The sequence below is a fragment of the Sinohyriopsis cumingii genome, chromosome 15, assembly GCF_028554795.1.
Source record: "Sinohyriopsis cumingii isolate HCF-2022 chromosome 15, ASM2855479v2, whole genome shotgun sequence".
Classification (NCBI taxonomy): domain Eukaryota; kingdom Metazoa; phylum Mollusca; class Bivalvia; order Unionida; family Unionidae; genus Sinohyriopsis; species Sinohyriopsis cumingii.
Genome location: NC_142975.1, coordinates 14,736,173 through 14,759,318, shown reverse-complemented (window position 1 = coordinate 14,759,318; position 23,146 = coordinate 14,736,173). Strand labels below are relative to the sequence as shown.

The following is a 23,146-nucleotide window of genomic DNA, read 5'->3' as shown; positions in this document are numbered from 1 at the left end:
CAAGGGACTCTTGTTTTGATATACGTAATTCTGACCTTTTAATTATTATGATGCATTCATGACAAATCTCCTTATTAGTTCCATGCAGATCAGCAGCACATGGCAATGGCATTGCAAATCTCACGTTCTGCTGTTCACTAATTACTGCTATTATAGGTATAATTCACTCCATGTTTGACAGAAATGTGCAGCAGTGATTGTTTTCTTAGTAAGTATGAAGACTTTACCCATATTAAAGGACCAAGCATTCATTCCAATAAAGCATTGGAGTCATTGTTATTTTTTTCATTGCCTCTTCAAATGCCCTTGTAAATGTCCTTCATTTCGTACTTACAGATAAATATGTTATAATTGGAGCACACATAGATTCCTGGACAGAGGGAGCTATAGATGCTGGCACTGGCTATGCAGTTTTAAGGGAGTTAGCCAGAAGTTTTAGCCATCATGTTGGCAAAGGTAACGATTAGTCAAATTTGTATGCAGGTTTTATTGATGATGTTATACAGTCATGTCTTAATCCAGTCCAAATTATCTGTGAGTTTTATTGATAATGTTAAACATTCATGTCTTAAATCCAGTCAAACTTATCAATGAGTTTTAGTCATGTCTTAAATCCAGTTCAGATTGTTGTTGTTTTATTGATCATGTTATACACTCATGTCTTAAATCCAGTCCAACTTACCTATGAGTTTTAGTCATGTCTTAAATCCAGTTCAAATTGTTGTTGTTTTATTGATCATGTTATACAATCATGTCTTAAATCCAGTTCAATTGGTCATGATTACAGTCACGACTTAAAACTGATCAAACCTATATTTAAATTTTATTAATCATGTTATACAGTCATGTCTTTAAAACCAGTCCAACTTATCTTTAAATTGCATTGATCTTGTTACAGTCATGTCTTAAAACCAGTCCAACTTATCTTTAAATTTTATTGATCTTGTTTGTCATGTCTTAAAACCAGTCCAACTTATCTTTAAAAGTTATTGATCATGTTATACAGTCATGTCTTAAAACCAGTCCAACTTATCTTTAAAATTTATTGATCATGTTATACAGTCATGTCTTAAAACCAGTCCAGCTTATCTTTAAATTGTATTGATCATGTTATACAGCCATGTCTTAAAACGAAAGCAAAAGAACTAACTACCCCTCCCCCAACAAAAGTTAATGCTTTGAAAAATTTCCTAATTTTCCACAAGATTTTGCCATTTTGCAGTGGTAACAACAGGAGTTCGAACATCAGAATTTTGATTGCTTTCAAAAACAGCTTTTTCAGGGAAGCATGTAACGTTGCATATTGTTTAGCAAACAAGCACCTCTATAGGCATGTTAAATCAAATTATTAATATACCATGAATACTTCCTTTTCTAAAATCAATTTGCAGAGGCATTTCCAGTAATAAGGAACTAGTGGAATCATTTGAGAAATAAATTAAAGGTTTATTTAAAAAAAATCAATAATGGACACCATTTCAGACCTCCCAAATTTTTTACACAAACTCCGTCAGTTTTACTTATTTGTTCCTTTTAATGTTTCTTTTTTCATAAGCATATTCTGTATTAAATAAACAAATAAACAAATAAACAAATCAATCAATCAATCAATCAATCAATCAATCAACCAAAATATCACTCTCTACACAAATGTTCTCATCTTATTATCACATTGGGCAGCCTGTTAAAATTTTCCCATTATATCAGGTGGGGTTATAATCAGGCAAAGATATTTTGGATAAATATTTGCCAAAATTGTTTAAAACTTGGGAGGTGGAGCAAGCAGAATCAAAGTTAGGATTGGTTCAAAGAAATAGATTTCTTCCAGATAAAGACTGACCACAGTTGATATTGTACATCTACAGTATTAACAGTTCTGATTTATCATATAATTTAAACTAGCCAGACTCACAGGGGATTTAGCAAGCTGTCATAATTTAATAATACATGATTCAATTTCAAGTGTTGTTTGTCTGTAGACATTCAGAACTTGTATATACAATCATATGCTAACTTAGAAGTCAGGGTCCAAGTTGTATGTACCATATGTGCTTACTTGGAAGTCAGGTCCAAGTTGTATGTACCATATACGCTTACCTAAAATTCAGGACCAACTATAATAATGACCTTATTTAAAGAGGGTAACACAATTAGCTAAAAACTAATCTACCTTGAGGCCCTCATACAAAGGAATTTATTTATTTAAGCTGCATCTCTGAAGCCACTGGATATATTGGGTTTGGAAGAAGGAAATAGAGTGGGCATTTCTAATCTCAGCTGGAATACTATTCCAGAGCCGAGTTCCAGAGTATTGGAAACTTTTTTTAAATAACTCCTTATTTGGTTTGGGAATTTTATACTGTTTGGTAGACATGGATCGCAGGTGGGGAGTATTACCAGGTAGCCTATACTGGAATAGTGATTGTAAATATTCAGGAGCACTATTCTGAGATATCCTGTACATTAATTTGGCTTTTCTCAAACAGATTCGGTCTTTAATAGGTAATATTTTTAACCTACCAGCTAAACTTTCCTTGCTTTCTTTCTGGATTGATATTAGCCCAAATGCTCTTTTTTGAAGATGTGCCAGCTTTGCTATGTTTTTATCATTTGAATTACCCCATACTGTACTACAGTAGTCCAAATAGGGTTGTATGTAACTGTTATAAAATAGTTTCCTGTGCCTTTCAGGGAGAAAATGTCTTATCCTACTGAGAAGCCATAAACTTGAATTGACTTTTTTACTGGTATGTTTGATATGTTCAGTTCATGATAGGTTATTATCTACCAGAACACCAAGTAGCCTATCATGACAGACTATTTGCAGATTTGTATCCTTCCATGTCAGACATAGTTCATCACTATCAAGATTTGTCCTTCTTTGCCGTGTTGAGATAAGTAATATTTTAGTTTTACCAGTATTTACCACCATGCCATTACATGTGCACCAGTTTTCCAGTTTGTTTAGTGCATTCTGTAAAGAAATTTTGAGCTCATGCTTTGTGTTTTGGATGTCTGACAATGTTGTGTCATCTGCATAGAGATCTGTAGATGATATTGAGTCTCTTAGTAAAAGTGGTAGGTCATTAATAAATAAAATGAATAGTAGTGGACCTAGAATTGAGCCTTGTGGTACTCCATATCTAATTGTTTCAGGTTCAGACAGAACATTATTTATGTAAACATGTTGTGTTCTCTCATTTAAGTATGAAGTAAACCATCTAATTGTTCTTTCATCACACTGGTAGATTTTCAGTTTCTTCAAAAGGATTTCATGATCCACCATGTCAAAAGCTTTCCTGAAATCTACAAATGCAGTTCCTATTATTCTACCTTGGTCAAGTGCTTGAAGCCATTTATCAGTTAGGGAGATCAAGGCAGTCTCACAGGAATGGTTCTGTCTAAAGCCTGATTGATTAGGGTGTAACAGCAAGTGTTTGGTTAAATATGACATGAATGAGTCATGGACATGTTTTTCAATCAATTTTGACAAGTTTGGTAGTATTGAAATTGGTCGGTAGTTATCAGCATCATCCTTAGAACCAGATTTGTGAATAGGAGTTACTTTTGCAGTTTTCCATATTTTGGGGACAGATGAGGTTGCAATACTTAAATTAATTATGAATGTTATGCTATCTACAATAGCAAAGGCAGAAGATTTAATGAGTCGTGGACCAATCTGATCAAGTCCTGTAGCTTTCTTGGTATCAAGTTCACAGAGACATTTTTTAACAAAGTTTTTTGACACTGGTGGGATAGAGAAACATACCTCCTTTGAGATTTTACTGCTGCAGAACTTTTTCAGTTCATTAAAGTTGTTTTCTATCACTGGCTCTTTTAACTTTGTGGTAATGTTGATGAAAAAATCATTGAAAACATTTGCAATGTCAGTTTCATCAGTGACTATGGTGTCATTTACCAGAAGTGAGTGAATTTTATTTGTCTGTTTTTTGTGCGTTCCTCCAGTGAGTTCATTGAAGACTTTCCAAATGGAGTTTGTGTTGCTCTTTTTGTTTTCAAGCAATGATTGATAATAAGTTTTTTTAGCATTTTTGATCATACTTGTTATTTTATTTCTCCATACTTTATATTGTGCATGGTTTTCCATAGCCTTGAATTTGTCTCGTGTTTTCATAGCATCTAGGATTTCAGTAGTAAGCCAATTAGGTTGAATATCAGTCTTTACTCGATGTACTTTCAGTGGTGCATGCTTAGATACTACATCCATAAATAAGTCAGTCCACACCCTCATGGCTTCATCTATGTCATCCAAATTTTGGATCATACTCCATGGAACTTTATATAGGTCATTGAGAAATTGTTCTTCATTAAAAGTTTTGAACGATCTGTAAGTGATCGTTTTATGTGTATTTTTCTTATTTTTCTTGCATTTAACCTTTCTTGTCAAAAAAGTAGGATAGTGGTCACTAAGACCAACATTTGGTACATTAACACAAGCCACATTGTCTGGTAGGTTAGTATAAATGTGATCAATAAGAGTGCTTGATTTTTCTGTTACCCTTGTAGGCTCATTTACCAGCTGGTCTAGGCCTAATGATTCAATAAATTCCATTCAGTTGTTCCTTATTTGAGGATTGAGAAGGTCCTTACTTATATCTCCGAGTATATATGTTTCTTTCTCCTGTGCTAGAACATTTTCTATTTGTTTCAAAAAGTTATCATTCCAAAATGCTTTGGAGGAAGGTGGTCTATAAATTACACCAGCTAGGAAAGATTTTGCATTATTTTGAAAAATTTCCACCCAGATACTCTCAATTTCTTGTGACTCCAAGTCAAGTCGCCTTTTTACATTTACATCTTCCCTAATGTATACAACAAGACCCCCCCCCCCGCTGTCTCTCTGTTCCTACGAAATGGTTTATTGTTGCCTTGACAGTGAAATAGATCATCATTGTGGTTAGCATTTAATTTGGTTTCAGTGAGTCCTAAAACATGTATATTATTTTCCATGGAAGACAACATTAACTTAATCTGGTCTATCTTTCCCACTATACCTTGTACATTTAAGTGACCTATGTTAAAACCTTTTGTATTTAGTTTCATATCAATTACATGTATGTCATCATGCAATGGGGTACTCACTGAGATTGTCTCCATACTGCTTTTATCATTCTGACATCCTATTTCTATATTTAAATGTTCATATATATTAGCATCTTCAAAGTCACATACAAACCCTGAAAATCCATTTACATTTGCATCTACAATAGTGTCCATTGAATAGTTAGAGTCAAGAGTCCCACTGGGTACATTTAGTTTTTTTGTAAATGAAGCGTTGGCATTCTCCTCTTTGCCAGCTTCCTAATATGTATACATTGATGGACAAAGTCTTTGTTTGTGTCCATATTTATGGCACCTAAAACACTCGATCTGTTTGCCATGATGGCATACCTGTGTCATGTGCCCAGTTTCTCCACAGTTAAGACAACACTCTTCATTAAAGTGCTTGAAAATAGGGAAATACATGTTAATATTTCTCAGTAGCTGAGAGGTTCCTTTTCTGCTTAGATGAATTTTGTCTCTGTGGTAGAGACTAAGGTTGACATCCTGATTCTGAATGAAGAAAGATTTGTATTGTGGAATGTACTGTAGGTTGAAATCTTCACATAAGTCAATTATCAGATCATTTATTTCTTTGGCCTTGGTGTCCACACGAGGAGGTAGTCCCGATATCATTAATTTACATGTATTTGGGCTGCAATATCTAGCAGCATACAATAAACTTTCAAAATCTGTTTTAAGTTGATTTAGTGACCTTCCCTCACAGGCATCATTTCCACCTACTAAAATAATAATTTGTTTGTATTTGGTTAGGTCACTGTTCATTATTCTGTCAGTGATGTTGTTGATTTTTGCACCTCTTAAAGTCTGTACATCTGTTTTAAAAAGTCTCCTTGGTATTATACTTTTCAAAATTGAGGAGCCAATTATCAGAGTCCTATCTTTTCTGGCTTGTGATGTTGACGTGTGTTGGACTCTGGATTGTATTTCAGACACATATCTTGGAGGAAGGGGTGCTGAAATTGGTGTTTCAGTTGTGTGAACTACTGTTGTTGATTCTGACACATTTGTCTGAGCACTGGGAAATGCATTTGTTGGTGAAGGTAACAGACTTGTTTGAACTGCGGGCCATGGATGTACACTTATTGCTGTTGCAGGTGTGTCACATGGCTGAGAGGGGGATACTGTTGTCTGCAATGCAGGATTACTTTGGGCATCAGTTTTTATTTGCATGGTCATTTTACATTTTCTTTTGGCTGGTACTGGGATTGTCTGTGTCTGAGCATCTGATACTGTTGATATTTGGGAGTCTGTCTGAATTGCTGTTTCACATGAGGTTACTTGGTCATTAACCTTTCCCTGTGCTGATTTAATAATAAAAACTGCATGTACCAACATCTTCCATCACATAACGCACTGGCAGATCTGGATCTATGCATTTTGTGGGGACCCAACTTATAAGCAAGAATAGATGGTACTTTCCTGAATTGTGGACCATCTAAAAATGTTATGACATGGATTTCATCAGGTGTACTGAAATAATATGCCTGATCATAAAGGCACTACAAAAATAACTAGGTTCCTTACATATTTCATTCAATTGTCTTCATTTTCAATAAAATCCAGTGCATTAGTTATCAGTTCTGATGCACAAAACTAGCTTACTTTTGTTAGGCACTAACTAACTTAGGCACACTACATCAAACAAGAGGCCCAACTGAACCTCAAATTGCTCACTGGCTTATGTAACTTAATAGCATACCATTTCACTAAGCTGGCTTATGTAGTATAGTAAGCAATATGGCCTCACGAGTGGTGACAGACTCAGCCAATCAGATGCAAGTTACCTCATTAACATCTGTTGATCAGGCTTACTTTCTAAATTTCATAAGATCTTAATAATAAAAGCCCCTATTCCAGTTTTGATTAAAGCTGGATTAGAATGATGGCTTCAAAAGTAGAAGTCCTGTTGCTTGCCACCAATCTGAAAGCACATCTTTAGTTCCATATATACTTGCTTGTAAGTCAAGTCCAACTGCTAACTGCAAAGAAAAAGATCTGCAAGCAACATGTACTCTGATTTTCAATACTAAACTTAGTTATAAGGTTATATCAACTGTTGGCTTGAAGTTCATATCTTGGTTTTGGTATCAAGATTGGGGATTAGAACTTCTTGAGGGACTTACTTCCATCTGGTTTGGATTTCATGAAGACGATGTTTGTCGAGTCTAAACCCAAATATTAGTCAAGAATCCAGCAATCTGATTGGCTGGATATCAAAAATATGATTTAAAATTGACCAGTGAAATGTCTTAGATCTAGCGTTCAATTTTGTTGGTGAAATTGGGACCTGATTAGAATGGGTAATGGTATAGATTCAACCATAGCACAGAGTTTTTGCCAGGATGTATGCATGCATGAGGTCACAGTCTAAACAATGCTTTAGGTTAAGGAGCAGTCCAATTATCAATCCTATGTTAGTGGGAAACAAGATGTACTTGTCACTTTCTTTTCTTGCTGGTAGCAGCAGCAGTATCAACAGTTTGGTAAGGTTTTGGTTAATGTTTTTTATTTGCTTATATTTCCTCAACTCCTCTACAGATTCTCTTCATACTTGGGATAGCTAATTATGAATCATTATAATGCAAAGCTCATTCATTCCGAGTCAAAGTGAAAGTCATGGAAAATTTGCTTTAGTGTATTTTCTAGGCCCCTTCATAGATTCTTATCATACATGGCAAGAACCATTATGAAAGTAAGAAGTTCATCTGCAGCCTGCTTGCTCACCGCTTTGACCTTGTAGACAAGGTTACACTCAGAAAATTTGTATTATTGTCTTAAAGTTTTTCATTTGCATTATGTATCATAATTTTGATTTTTTTTTTTCCCCATAATTGGAATGAATCATTATGATGCAGAGAGAATTTACTCTGACTTTCTTGTCCCTTAGTCCTTAAGGTCAAGATCACATTTAAAGAAAATTTGCATTAAAGTTTTGGTCAAAGTTTTTCTATTTGCTAATGTTTCTTAAAACCATTGGTGGGTTTTCTTCATACTTTAAATGAACCATTATGAGGTTAGGGCAATTCTATTTGTCATATGATTGCTCAACCTTTTGAACTTGGGGTCAAGGTCACATGTTTTATATCAATACTTTGATTGTGGAGTCATGCAGGCCATGATCTTCTTCTTTTATCATATTTGATAGTGCAAAATTCCATTGAATTGTCCAATGCTGAAGAAAATCAAAGTCATCATTTGTATGAAATCTTTAATACTAACAGTGTTCTTTTTTGACATTTATAAATTTGTACTTGAAATCTACTTCCTAACTAAATAGTTTGGTGAATGTACTGATACATCCATTATATGTACAGTAAGCAAGCCTCTTTCATCCCAGAACTAGTTTGAAAATTACAACTGCAAACAGAAGTTTGTATGCTTCTCTTTATTTCATTTGTTGGATGTTTATTCTGTACTTTTATTGGATGTATATACTGTACTTTTATTGGAATAAGATATTGTTTTTCTGTTGTACACATTTGGCTTTTGTTGGATGTACACTGTACTTTTATTGGCTGTACATATGCTACTTTTGTTGGATGTACAGACTACTTTTTGTTGGATTACAGACTGTACCTTTGCTGGCTGTACATATTGTACTTTTGTTGGATGTACTTGCTGTACTTTAGTTTGATGTACAGACTACTTTTTGTTGGATTACAGACTGTACCTTTGCTGGATGTACATACTGTACTTTTGTTGGAATTACATAACGTACCTTTTGTTGCATGAACTTATTGTACTTTGTTAGATATACATACTGTACTTTTTGATGGATGTACACGCTGTACTTTTATTTTGATGTACGTATTGTACTTTTGTTTGATGCATGTTCTGTACTTATACTGTATTTTTATTGCATGCACATACTGTACTTTTTTGGGATGTATATACTGTACTTTTTGCTGGATGTAAATACTACTTTTATTGGATGTACATAATTTACTTTTGTTGGATGTACATATTGCATTTTGTATATTGAAAACACAAGTATATATTTATGATTGATTTGGTTTGACTGTTTACTCTGATTCTGTTTTAGGATGGAGACCCAGAAGGACAATAATGTTTGCTCTGTGGGATGCCTCTAAATATGGTCATATTGGAGCCTATGAATGGGTGCAGGTTTGTCATTTTCTGATATTGTTAATTTTTTTTATACCATTTTTTTATAAATACCATTTTGTTAATTTATGCCACTTTCTTTTTTTCATACCATTTTGTTAATTTATATCAATTTGTTTTTTTATATCCTTTTGTGAATTTATACCATTTTTTAAATTTATTTAATTTTGTTAATTTATACCATTTTGTTTACCTCAATAATGTTTACACTACTTATACAAAAACAATGTTGGGGCCCCTAGTGGCCGAATGGTCTAAAGCGCTCACTGTTCTGGATCACTGCCATCTCACCTCTGTCTGTGTGGGTTCGAGTCCAAGGATCGGCTAGCGTGGGTACGTAGGAAAGCCTGTCAGTAGCTTCTCGTGGGTCAGTGGTTCTTCCCAGGGCTTTCCAGGGTTCTTCCTCCACCAGTTATACTGGCCGCTATGTATAGCCTATCTTGTGCTGAAAAATGGCGTTAACTCATTCGGCCCCGATCCCGTCTGTAGGTGTGATCCGGTTTCTGCATTCATTGGCCGATCCTGCCTGTAGTCGTGAATTGTTTACTGCATTCAGTGGCTGATCCCATCTCCAGGCATGATGAATGTGTGTTAGATACAATGTCTCTGATTGGTTAGAAATGGTTTATTCCAAGAACTAAACAACTATTAAACCAATCAGAAATGATTTTACTTTCATTTGTGGAAATTTGAATTGTTCAGAAGCAAAAGGCTAAAGTTTGAGAGCGGTTTAACTACACATATTCTGTTCATGAAAAATCGTAAATGATGGCGGATGGAAGAGTGATTTTTGATGAGAGCAAAAATGTGGAGTTTCTTGGGTTTGATTTTGAAATTATTGAGCAAGCTGAGGAAAGATATGTTCAGCAGTTGAATATTTTGTGAGATTTAGATTTGGACATAAAAGTTTCTGAGATTGAATTGTCCGAAGATGATGATGCTGACAGCGATGATGACGGAGTTCTTGCAGATAAACGTTGAACATAAGTTTGTAAATACTGTATAAATAAGTTGTGAAAGACTTCGACAAATAGGGGAAAAATTACACCAATGTGTCGACAAATTCATTTGAAATAAATGGTGAAAATTTCGTGGATTTTGTTTGGATATAAGAAGAGAAATTAAGATAAGCGTGAATGCATGTGCACAATGTTTTCAAACAGGTAAAAACTATGGGGCACAAGCAGCTAGACACAGCAGCTTTGTGCTTCTGAGGCATATCAGCAGAGATACTGAAAACAGTGCTGGGGACGAATAAGTTAAACCCTAAAACAACAACAATAACAACAAAAACAATGTTGACTGTTAGGTTTGTTCTCAGTTGGAGTGGTTTTGTTGCTTGAACAAATGGAGGTGGGGAGAGGGGCACTTATGTATGTATTTGGATCCAGTAAATGAATAATAGTTATTTTCTAATATACACCAGTTTACAATAGCATGGTTTTAAAGTTTTTAATATTAAACTCACAAATAATTTGTAAATAAGTTATTTAGTGATGGAAATTTTGGGATTCTAAGAATATTTTTTTAATATAAATTTTAACTGGCAAGAATGTCTTTGTTTCTAAAGTAATGCTTTGTTATTTTTTTAGGAGTATGAGCAACAACTGTCAGAAGGGGCCATAGCTTATATCAACTTAGATTCACTTATCAGAGGTAAGACTGTCTGGCATTTTTACAAGAAATAACCATGGCAGTGTTTATTTGCATCTGTCAGTTAAACTGGTCATTTCTATACAGTCTGAAGCAGAGTGTTTAAGGCATTTGTATGTTAAGTTCACACACAATAAAAGAGTGTTTAAGGTGTTTTTATGTAAAGTTGATACATAATAAGAGAGTGCTTGAAGGTGTTTGTATGTTAAGTTCATACATAATAAAAGAGTGCTTGAAGGTATTTGTTTGTAAAGTTCATACATAATAAAAGAGAGTGCTTGAAGGTATTTGTATGTAAAGTTCATACATAATAAAAGAGAGTGCTTGAAGGTGTTTGTATGTAAAGTTCATACCTAATAAAATAGAGTGTTTGAAGGTGTTATATGTATATAATGCTCAGTCATGATGCAAGAGAGTGCTTGAAGGTGTTTGTATGTAAAGTTCATACATAATAAATTAGAGTGCTTGAAGGTGCTTGTATATAAAGTTCATATATATATATCTATATATATATATATATATATATATATATATATATATATATATATATATATATATATATATATATATATATATATATATATATATGGTTATCATTTAAATCATGGGATTGTTTATACTAGATATTTCCTTGAACAGTTCCAGTGAAATGAATAGTTAACATTAAATCAAGATTTAATGTCAGTAATAGCTTACCTGTCACTGTTATAAATCTTTACCTTTCTGAATGAAAGTAATATCTTACCTGTCACAGTTATAAAGCTTTACTTTTCTGAATGTCAGTAATAGCTTACCTGTCACTATCATAAAACTTTACCTTTCTGAATGTCAGTAATAGCTTACCTGTCACTGTTATAAACCTTTACCTTTCTGAATGTCAGTAATAGCTTACCTGTCACTGTTATAAACCTTTACCTTTCTGAATGTCAGTAATAGCTTACCTGTCACTGTTATAAACCTTTACCTTTCTGAATGTCAGTAATAGCTTACCTGTCACTGTTATAAACCTTTACCTTTCTGAATGTCAGTAATAGCTTACCTGTCACTATTATAAAACTTTACCTTTCTGAATGTCAGTAATAGCTTACCTGTCACTATTATAAAACTTTACCTTTCTGAATGTCAGTATTAGCTTACCAGTCACTATTGTAAAGCTTTACCTTTCTGAATGGAATGACCTCATGCCTGCTAGATGCACCAACTCCCTGTTCTAGAAATTCTTAGAATGCACGCATAGACCCAGTCTGATCTACATCATCAGCCCTGGCTCTATAGAGCCTCCTTAGTCTTTTCTGGATTACCATGGCAACACTATGAAGAGAAATATCTTCAAGTGCAGTGGTTTCATGCTAGTAACCAGGGCTTTAATAGTGAATTTGAAACTTCTGTCTGCATTATCAAATTTGTGTCTACTTTTACCATCCCCTTCTGAAAAAAGGTGAAAGGGAGAAAGATATGCTGTACCTAGGGACACTTCAGTCTCCTGCAATGCTTACCTCTTCCTTCAATACAAGTAGGTACTTGATTGGCCCTCTTTTTGGAGACCTATTCAAACATCATGGAAGATCAGTGGGTTATTTATGTAGCGAAGGAGAGTTTACATCTATGCTTCATAGAACTCCCTCCTCTCAAGGACACCCATCTTCTTCCATGAATCAAACATTTTCAAATTAATGGAAGTAGTGCACACCCATCTTTGGATGGGTGGTCAGGGTTCAAAACATCCAGTCACCAGCTTTCTACTACTTGATATTTCTGGTTGCCAAAAGGAAAGAAAACTGAGGCTTGTTATCTATCTTTCCACTTAAAAATATTTCTGCAAGTGGAAACTTTTAAGATGGGAGCTGCAGATTCAGTTCGGAATGCTATCAAACTGGCCAGCTAGGCAGATTCCTTCAGTTTTCAGGATGCATACAGCCACATCCCGATTTTTCCTTTAAACAAAGAATATTTCCATTTCTTGATTGGACAGGAAGTATTTCATTTCTCAGACATGCCATTTGGTCTAGTCTCATTGCCCAGGATCTTTACCAGCATCATGGGAGTAATAGCTATGCACTTGAGATTCCCATATTCAAGTATTTCGACAACTGGCAGCTACATGACTGGTACGAACAGTCCTTATGAAGCCACATGACCTGCTGTTGCTCTGTGGTGACACAATTGAGACTGACTCCAAACCAAGAGAAATTGAAACATTCTTCCCCTCCAAGATTTCCTGTACATAAGAATGAATTTCCTTACGTCCCTGGGCCAGGTTTGTATTCTGTCCTCTTAAGTTTGTTCTTTTGTTGGTTTGGAAATACAGAATACATCAGAGGGCATTGCATTATGATCTCCTCAGTCAACACATCAGTGTTTGCATAGCCCAGATGACAAGGAGGTGCTCATAATTCTGGAACCTTCTTTGTTGGGCACAGTCAGAAGGGATTACAGTCAGAACAGTCATATTCCAGCGAAGGAAAACATTCTGCCAAATAGTCTGTCCAGAACAGACAAGGTAGTCCTAACAGAATGGTCTCTTCAAGTAGTTGCAGAGTTTCTGTTCAGTCTATGAGAACTACCTCAAATGAACTTGTTTGTGACAAAATTCAGCAACATGCTCCCATTTTATGTCTCCCCAGTCCAATACCAGGTAGTCTGGGTAGTGGAAACCTTCATTCTACATTGAGATTGACTGTTTCCTTATGCATTCCCATCCTTCCAGGTGATTCCACAAGTATTGGACAAGATCAGGATGTCCACTGCATGGATCATCTTGACTGTGTCTCTTTGGCCTCAGAGGGTTGTGGGTCATTGACTTACTCAACCTGTTGATCGACACACCAATGGTATTACCTCCTTGGGACAATCGTTTCTCACAACAGACAGGTACTATAGTTCACACCAATCCCAGATATTCCACCTTCACACTTGGCCCATCTTAAATGATAGATCCACCAGGCACAGTTTTCTAGCAAAGTTGCTGATTGCATTGTATAGGCCCAGTGATGTTCCACATCCAAGATCTATAACTCAAAGTGGAAAACCTTCTCTGGTTGGTCTGCTAGGAAATGCATGAATCCTTGCTGGCCCTCTCTAGCTGCAGTAGTGAATTTTCTTATCTTTTGAGTGGAGATCTTATTCAGCCTCTGCAATCCAATGTTATAGGGCAGCCCTTTCAAACACTCTTACATTTTCCAAAGGATAATCCATTGGTTCAGATCCTCCTTGATCAGATCTTACCAAGTATTTCAAGCTACAGAAACCATCTTCTCACTCATGGAGACCAAAATTTGAGACCTTTCATGTGTTTTATGGACATTGACAAAAAACACCTTATCAACACTCGAAACCATTTTTCTTCTGGCCATTTCATCTGCTTGGAGAAGAAGCAAACTATGTACTTTATCAACTGAGGAAGGACTTTACGCTTCCTTGGGAAGAATGACTCCATTTCCCTGTTATGTCAGCCTGATTTCCTTACTGAAATCCAACTTCCATCAGAATTTCTATCCCCAGTTGAAATCCCTTGTCTGAGTCGCATCTGTGCTGGGGTTGAACATCATAGACTTCTTTGGCCAGTTAGGGCACTTAGATTATATTAGTAACTGTTAAAGGGAGAAGAAAGGGTAAGGAAAGGCTTTTTCTCCCCTTAAGGGGTTCAGCTGATATTTCAGTATTCACTGTCTCTCAATGGACTTTGTTCACCATCAAGATAGCTTATGCGTTTTTCAGAAAAAGAGGTTTATTGTTCATGAAGATCCAAGCCCATAGTCGGGAAGATTGCTACTTCATGGCATATTTCAACCATTCATCTCTAGAAAATATTATGAAGGTTACCTTTTGGTGCTCACACAACAACCTTCTCTTCCTTTTACCTTCAGTTGTTACCAAATTAAAGCAAAGGTATATTCTGTTTGGGTCGGATTGTCGCTGCACAGTCTGTGATCCAGAGAACTGTTACATATAACTGCAGTTGACTGCTAGGACTAGAAGCTGAGTAATTTTTCCATACTATTTTCAAAGTCCATCAGCCATCCTCATTACTGACGAATTCAGCTTGATAATATTGATAGGTAAGCTATTGCGTCTACTGACATTAAAATGTGGTTTTTTGGGGGGAGTAAAACTTGTTTTAATTATGTTATACGTACCTGTCACTATTGGATGCCTTCCTACCACCTAAGCTGATATCCTTCATTAGCCACACAACCTGAAAAGAATGAGGATACTCTTATAATAGAGTATGGGCTGATGATGTAGATCAGATTGGGTCAGTCTAAGTTATCTCTAGAACAGAGAGTTGGTACGTCTAGCAAGGACAATATCTTTTCATGAGAAAAGGCAGAGCTTAATAATAGTCACAGGTAAGTATTACTTAATTAAACTTAGTTTAACTCCCCCAGAATACTACATTATGTTGCAGATGTCTGATCAAATTATCAACTTCATTTTTTAATAAATTTTACAAAAATGTTTTATCAAATTACTAACTTAATTTTTCAATAAACGATACTAAAAATGCATGATTTAATCAACATCTGCAGTTTAAGATTTCTGATTCATCGGTTTCCCCATATGCACTTGGAGCTTAAAGGGAATGATGATATTGATATGAAAGAACCAGTTCAAAATACCAAATAGATTCCATTCTGCCTGTCTCCAAATTATAATTTATCATAGGGTCAGTCCTGTCTATAAGTTTGGAATTATCTTATCTGACATTTACAAGCTTTATTTAACAAATACTAGGCTTATACCAAGCACATTTATTTGATCGTGACAATAAAACGTTTATTTTTTCATATACTAAAATATTTATTTTACTGTGCACGTTATTTTAGTTAATTTCACCCCATTGATTTTATCCTCCTCCTACACTTACATAAATGTATCTTGCAAGTTACCAAATGTCATTTTGTGTCTTATATTATCTATCTGTCATATTTAAAACACAAAAAACAGAGAAGAAAGAAAAGACTTATAACAGTTAGCAGTGTAGGTGTTTATTGGCATACTGTATCTGCTTAGAATTATGAAAGAGTAATGGCCCTTCGAAGTCATCTAGATCTAAATACATGTACTATTAAGATAAAGGTGCTCCATGACATGGAGGAATTGAAAGCCATTACAATATCAGCATGTGGCTATGTATGAATGTTGGTTCAAGAAATGTATATATTGGAGTACATATCTTTTCTTGGTGGCTCCTCTTTGGGTAGTTGTTATTTTTGCAATGCCCTTAATCATTACCAGAAAATAAACATGCTTGTTTCCAGGTGACAGTGATCTTAACATCTGGCATTAGCAACCCCTGAACTTTTAGGTGATGACAGGAAGTAGGATTATTACACATGATTGACTCTGTAGTGAATATTAACATCTGACATAAATAACAACTAGCTGACCAGTCTTTATAAATTGATTTTTCATCATGGTACTCAAGACAGGCCATAGTCATCAAAAATCTAGTTGTAATTCTGTTGGGCTCTGACTGTAATACACATGTTACTCAGAGCTAACATTTGTTGTCCCAGATTGCTGGACAATGGATTTTTCTATCCCAGAAATCTCATTATTTTTAATATGCAGAAGTGACATTTCATAGAATAATCATTACCTTCCTTGGGGCCCCAAGTTGCTGAGTGGTCTAAAGCACTCACCATTATGGATTATTGCCATCTTGCCTCTGTCTTTGTGGGTTCAAGTCTTGGGTTCGGACAATGTGTATGTGAGAAAGCTTGCCATTAGCATTGACGTTATACACATATTTTTCATGTACACGTGATGGTTGTTCAAACCAGTTGGAACGATCTTTCATATGTTGGATATTTTGAGAAAAGAAATGTTATTTAAACAGAATAATGAACAACTTCATTAGAAAAAGTGCATTATTAAAAATTATTATCAACATGAATGTAAAATGAGGATTCAGTCATTAAACAGCCCAGTTCCCTAATGCCACCCCCCCCCCATTACGGTTTTCTTGATGTGAAAGCGATTTTTTCAATTTTTGGAGGTCCCTCAGTAACTCATGCCTCGCTTATAGTGCGGTCTATGTTTGTGGACCCTGTTGTGCACAAATTATCGAGGGAGAGGTGTAGCTGATAAGGTACTATCATAGAATTGCCTGAATTACAATAGATCTGTAGTCGATCAGTTAACTTCCATAAAATACTTGGATTGCCTTAGTAGTGGATCAGCTGGTCCATGGAACAGTAAAGTCACATCAGTCACTTTCTGAGTTTTTCTTATTATCTGCTTTTGTCTATTCCAGGAAATTATTCATTTTTTGCCCGGGCCAGCTCCATGTTATACACAGTTATCTATGATGCAGCCAGAACAGTCCCATGTCCAGAGCCAGGCTATGAGAATAAGACAATGTTTGATTTGTGGAGAGACAGATTCCCAGACCCAATTAATGAATCACAGCCAAGGTTACTCTTGTTATCTCTTAGTTCCATTAGTTAATGAAAGTCAAGAGACCATTTCACTGAATTAAAATAGAAATAAATGGTCAAGTCAACATGGACTTTTCACTAAAAAACTTATTATGATGCCTAATTGAGTCTAAATGAAAATGTTGCTGCGCTGCCCTGATGTCCAATATAGCCACCATGATAGAACATTTTCGTATTGCTTTCCTCCTGCAGAGAAAGTGGGCCTGAATCAAAATGGTGTTGATCTGACAACCAGTTTAGCCACCATTTTAGACCTCTTGAAAATCATGCTGTTGGCATTCCTGCTAAATGGAAAGTTATTTTGAGAAAATTTAATTATGATACTTTTGTCCTGAATGAAAATGGTGCTGATCATACCTCAAATATGGCTTCCACAATGACTTTATTGAAAATATTGAAAAGTCTTCTAATGGTGTCTTGTTTGACTTGAATCAAAATGGTGCTAATCTTACATCCAGTATGGCTGACACTGCTGCAAGTTTGAAAATCTTGTCATGCAAAAATATCAGATGGTTTTAACATCAAGCAGTTAAAAAAATATGTTCTTGAATTGTTACAAATTATTTTCAGTCCTTTCAAGGGATACTTGTTTTTGACAGAATACCTTGCATTTGACATTTGTAAGACCTTTTTACAAATCACAACTAAAGTACAGGTATTGAAATGGATGCATTTTTTTATAAAACAAAAGAAAATATGAATGCAAGCTGAAAGTAAATGGAACACAAAATAAATAAAAATGGAATGTAGAATGAACAAAAAAAAAGCGATGACAATAAATGATAAATGAAAATCAGTGCAAATGTATGTCATGAATGAATTTATAAATTGTTTCTTGTGAAGCTGTTGCTTAATTTTTGAATTTTGAAAGTTCTTTTACATGACAATCAAGAATCTGTTTCTCCACTTACAAGATGTGGAGTTGCAGTTATATTTTAATTTATTGTAATTTCAGTGCTGTTCTTTGCCTTTTGTGTATTTGCTACGGGTGTTGCTCGATTTATCCGATAGAGGTTACGGTGTAAATCTAAATTGGAATAAATCGAAAGTAATTTTCCCATAGGAAATAAAGGAAGTTCTTGGGCAAATGGCACCTCTCAGTTTTTAAGTAATGATTATTTATGAATAATTTTCAAACAAAATAATACATACAATACATATGTGAGCTGTGCACAAGTCGCAATACATGGCGTAAGCGATGGCGTAAAACAAATAGCACAAATTGAATTCTGTTTCTTAATTATAAATGGCATTAAAATAAAACATGTACATCAATTGGTGTATTATGAACATCACCTGTATTTAATTAAAACAAATTGTTAATAAGTATCTAGCTACCTCACTTTATCACTTTTAAATAAAGAAAACATGACTTTAGTAATGCATTTCCATTAGTTTCATACAAGCAGTAATGATAGGAAATAATAGGTGATAGCAATAAACATGAATTTGGCATGCACTTTGAATGAACAATTATGAGATAACAGATGAAATTAAAACACAAATGATATGCAAAATATAGGTCTAATGTAGAGTTTTTGATACATTTCAGAGTTTGTACATCCATTCTGTAAGTCCTCATGTTAGTCTATCCCAATTTGTAGTCAAGGAAACCTTTACTGTATCCAAATAGAAAAATTGTTTATGATTTTGCATGAGCTGGAAAAGATTTCCAGTTTTTTAATTTATTTTATACAGGTTATTTCACAACTGTTCATGATGCTCCAAAATATTTGAAAAATCTGTTATGTTCCATTCTTTTGTCAGATAATTTCTGCTCCAATTTTTTAAGTGGCATTAAACAAATTTGTATTTTCACAATTATATAGTTCAGTTACCACAGAAATACATATTTAAAAGACTGGATAAATTTGTATTTTCACAATTATTTAGTTCAGTTATCACAGAGATACATATTTAAAAGACTGGATAAATTTGTTGTGACACTTTCTTCCTTACAGATGTCATGCCAGGTTAGTAACATCAGGCCTGCTTTTGTTTTGAATTGGTGGCATCATCTTGTCTAATGATATACAGGCACTAGACCTTTCTTTAAGGTACTAAATCTGACTTTTACTTTTTAGAATTGACTCTTGGAGACTACAGGGGTTCTAAATCCAGCTTTTATCTTGTAGGATTGACTCTCTTGGAGATTACAGGGGTTTTAAATCCAGCTTTTATTTTGTAAAATTTATCCTCTTGGAGATTACAGGGTTCTAAATCCAACTTTTATTTTGTAGGATCGCCTCATTTGGAGATTACAGGGGTTCTAAATCTGACTTTTATTTTGTAGGATTGACTCTCTTGGAGATTACAGTGACCATGGAGCCTTCATATACAGGCTGGGTATTCCCGTATTAGAACCCTTATATAACTATAATGAAAAGGTAAGCTTCATCATAAATTTACATACCATGTATATTCTTGTATTAGTGGAGACCTTGATCTGCCATTGCATAATGTGCAAGCAAATAAGGGTTTATGCTGTTTATTCTACTGATCACTTCTAACAAAGTGCATTGACCCAAATCTGCCTGTGCATTAATAATAATAATAATAATACCGTATATACTCGCATATAAGCAGAATAATTTAGGGAAAAATAAAGGCCTGGAGGTCGGCTTATCTGCGGGCCAATGTCTAATTTTTACAGTTTTTAAATCTTTTTGTTGACTACTGTAATGGCTCTAAATCTTGGGACATGAAAAAATAATTTTTTCTGTGTCCTAAGACATAGGCATGTAAAAAAATTAACGTTCAGTGATGCAACAATTATTAAACTGTTATAAAGTACTTTGATTGATTTTGTTATTATTTTGCGTGTGCATATTTTCTGATTTCTCCAACATGAAATTAAATAAAGGTAATTACAGACTTCATAATTTGCAGGCTGGTTGAGTTTACCCAGGAGACCAGGCTGAATGATAATGTATGGTACCTACACAGTGCAAATCATGCATTGCGTCACTTAAATCCTTATATATTCCCAAACATATTAGATGCAGATTTTGCTTTATTCATTGTTTCGACCAAATTGCATTCTTCCAGATAACATTTCAGCTAGTCCTTAATAGCCGTTTCATTTATGTTGAATCATGCGCTCACAAGCTACTCATTTTCAATGATATAAGTGATCCTACAACTTAAAAAGGTACACATGTTTAATTGTACAAGGCACATAACCAGTATAATTTACATGTTCATGAAGAGTGGTAATAATAAAGGCTAAAATTCTCATATAGATCAACTAAGATCAACATCAATCAATATTAGTTTTGTGTTTTGGCTGAACAAACATTATAACTTTCCACACAGTGGAAAGCTTGATGTTTCGGCGTCTCCTTTGTTGAAAGTCGGCAAATTTGTCTTTTGTTTTGCAACAGCAGTACAGGCAAGATAATCATTAAAACCCTGAAACTGGCTTGTGCTAAGAGGGAATTTTGACTGGTAACTATACAAGTATATTGATGTGTAATTGCCTTTTACTCCATAATATTAGCATGATTACCGTAGTTTTGTAAAACGGGGTCAAGGGCATACCTAAGAACTTTTCAAAAGCCAAGTAGGTAGACTGAATAAAAAAAATTTGAGATTGGGACCTAAAATCTGGAGGTTTTCCATGGCATTTTTAAAGCCTTGTTTTCACCAAATATTGATAGATCTTCCTGGCCCAATATATGTGAAATGCGCAAAAAGACAATGTTTCTCCCTGTGACGCACCCTATTGTCCCCCAGGACATTCCCTATTTTCATATTCTGGTCAGCTGTGGTCAAATTGCACAATAGCTAAAGATTAGTCTTAAATAAACAAGCAAGAAAGACAGAGCGACTATTTAAAAGTTAATCCTTATCGATGCAACTATTTTGTGAAAACGACTGGTCCTCCATCATAATTCAAAGAAACCACGTTCTACACTATTGTGTGTTATGCAAGCACCAGCAATTGATTGGCAAATAAAGGAATCCCAATTTTGTTGAACTAAAGGTACTTAAATAGGCAGCCTTATGGTACCGTACATGTGACAACTATTTTCCCCTCATTGTATATCTGACCTTTTTCCCTTATTGTCAGCTTGTAAAGCATTTAGTATTGTTTACTATAAAACATGTATACTGAATTAGTATTTTTAGGACACATTTGCTGTGTGGTATGTAGTTTTCATTCCTTCTTTTAATTTAACGATGTAATTAACATTGGTATATACAGTATAAAAATGCCAGATGTTCACTCGTGTAAGTTTCTTTTGTGGGAATGGCGCTATAGCATACAGGGTTACATCATTCATAGTGATCATTCTTGGGATTGAAATTAATTGTGGACGATTTTATTGTTGTGGTTTATTTTTTGTTCTGGTTTATTTTATTTCTTTTGTATTGTTGTAGAGGTTTAAAAAAATCATTAATTTATGTGAATAATGTTTAAACTTAACATTCTATTTAGTGAAGAAGTGAATTTTTTCTAGTAAAGTAATTATTTCGTCACAACAATAATTCACAGGTGACACAACAGAACATGTAGGGCTTTTCTTGTTTAGGAGAAATGAAAATCGAAGACATTATGTAATAATCGGAAGTTCTCTGCAAAAATCAGAAGATATTATGAAATTTGGAGGTAGGCATGGAGCGACCCCAAAAATCGGGAGTTTTTTTTCTCTGACGTGAAGGTTGACAGGTATTGTGTAAGGTCACTTACATCAAAACAAACTACAACTCAGCTTTAATGGTATTAGCATAATTTTCGAAGCATTATTTCTGAAACTTCATTATTGTAATTCGGAGATATCATTAAAGTTTAGTGCAATGGTGCTAATGATTCAGCTCCAAGGGATGTGCTTAATTCAGCGCGTAATCAAACCTACAATGTACATGCAGTGATGCCATCATGTAAATACATTCATTAGCCTAACTGCGAGCATTGAATTGATCCATATTGTTATTCGTTGTGTTGTCATACTGGAATTACATTTTAATGAGTTAGGTATTTACAATTTCAAAGCAAAGTCAAAACCTAATTACCGGTACACTGATATAAAATGTCGAATGTTATAATGCATAAACAAACAGTAATCGAGTCAGATGTGAGAGGTAGTGTTACAGCAACTTGCAATTGCATCGTTTGTTCAAATTATACACAATAAATTAGGCAGAAAAAAAGAAAACAGAAAATTAAATAAATTACTTTTCGAACAAGTTTATACCTTTTCTTTGTAATAATCATACACGCCAACCTCGAGATAAGTATGCATGTAATTTTATTAAAATATAACTTTGCCTAAATAAATGCAAGTAGAACTTAACTCGTGCATCTTGAGATGTCTGAGTTGTGGGTCAGCTTATATGCAGGTCATGCACTTTTTAGTGTTTATACTGTTCAGTTTGGGTGTCAGCTTATAAGCAAATGGGCTTATACATGAGTATATATGGTAATAACAATAATGTGGACCTAGTACAGTGTCTAATCTTTAGAAGCTCCAAGCACATTACAATATTAGATAAAACATATGCACAAGATAACAAAAACAAACAACATGAAATTGCATAAACAAAATCATGCGAACAATAACTAAAGAAATGAACATTAAGTTTCTTATAGTCAAAATTGTGAGATTAAAGAGCACTCTTGAATGAGATCACAGTGTGCTTGTGTCTACGATCTATAGATAATTCGTTCCACTTAGCTAGGCCCTGGTATGCAAAAGAAATGAGAATGCGAGTGTCAAAAGAGGAGCGTAAGTTTCTAGATCGGGTGTACACTTGGATCAGGTCAGATAGGTATATTGGACTTAAGCCAGTCAACAAAATGTATCATAGTGAACTGATTTTGTTGCTGAGTCTTCATT

The 23,146-nt window shown here is 34.7% G+C and overlaps 1 protein-coding gene across 6 annotated transcripts in view; it reads left to right on the top strand.

Moving 5' to 3' along the window:
• Positions 1-23,146, top strand: part of LOC149781297 (putative N-acetylated-alpha-linked acidic dipeptidase) — a 324,099-nt gene that overhangs the window by 276,265 nt on the left and 24,688 nt on the right. For all 6 annotated transcript variants that reach the window (XM_089935382.1, XM_089935384.1, XM_089935381.1 and 3 more), the window contains 5 exons: positions 337-456; positions 9,128-9,210; positions 10,803-10,866; positions 17,123-17,282; positions 19,600-19,693. In XM_089935382.1, coding sequence (XP_089791508.1) covers positions 337-456; positions 9,128-9,210; positions 10,803-10,866; positions 17,123-17,282; positions 19,600-19,693 — 521 coding nt within the window. The remainder of the gene's footprint in view (positions 1-336; positions 457-9,127; positions 9,211-10,802; positions 10,867-17,122; positions 17,283-19,599; positions 19,694-23,146) is intronic.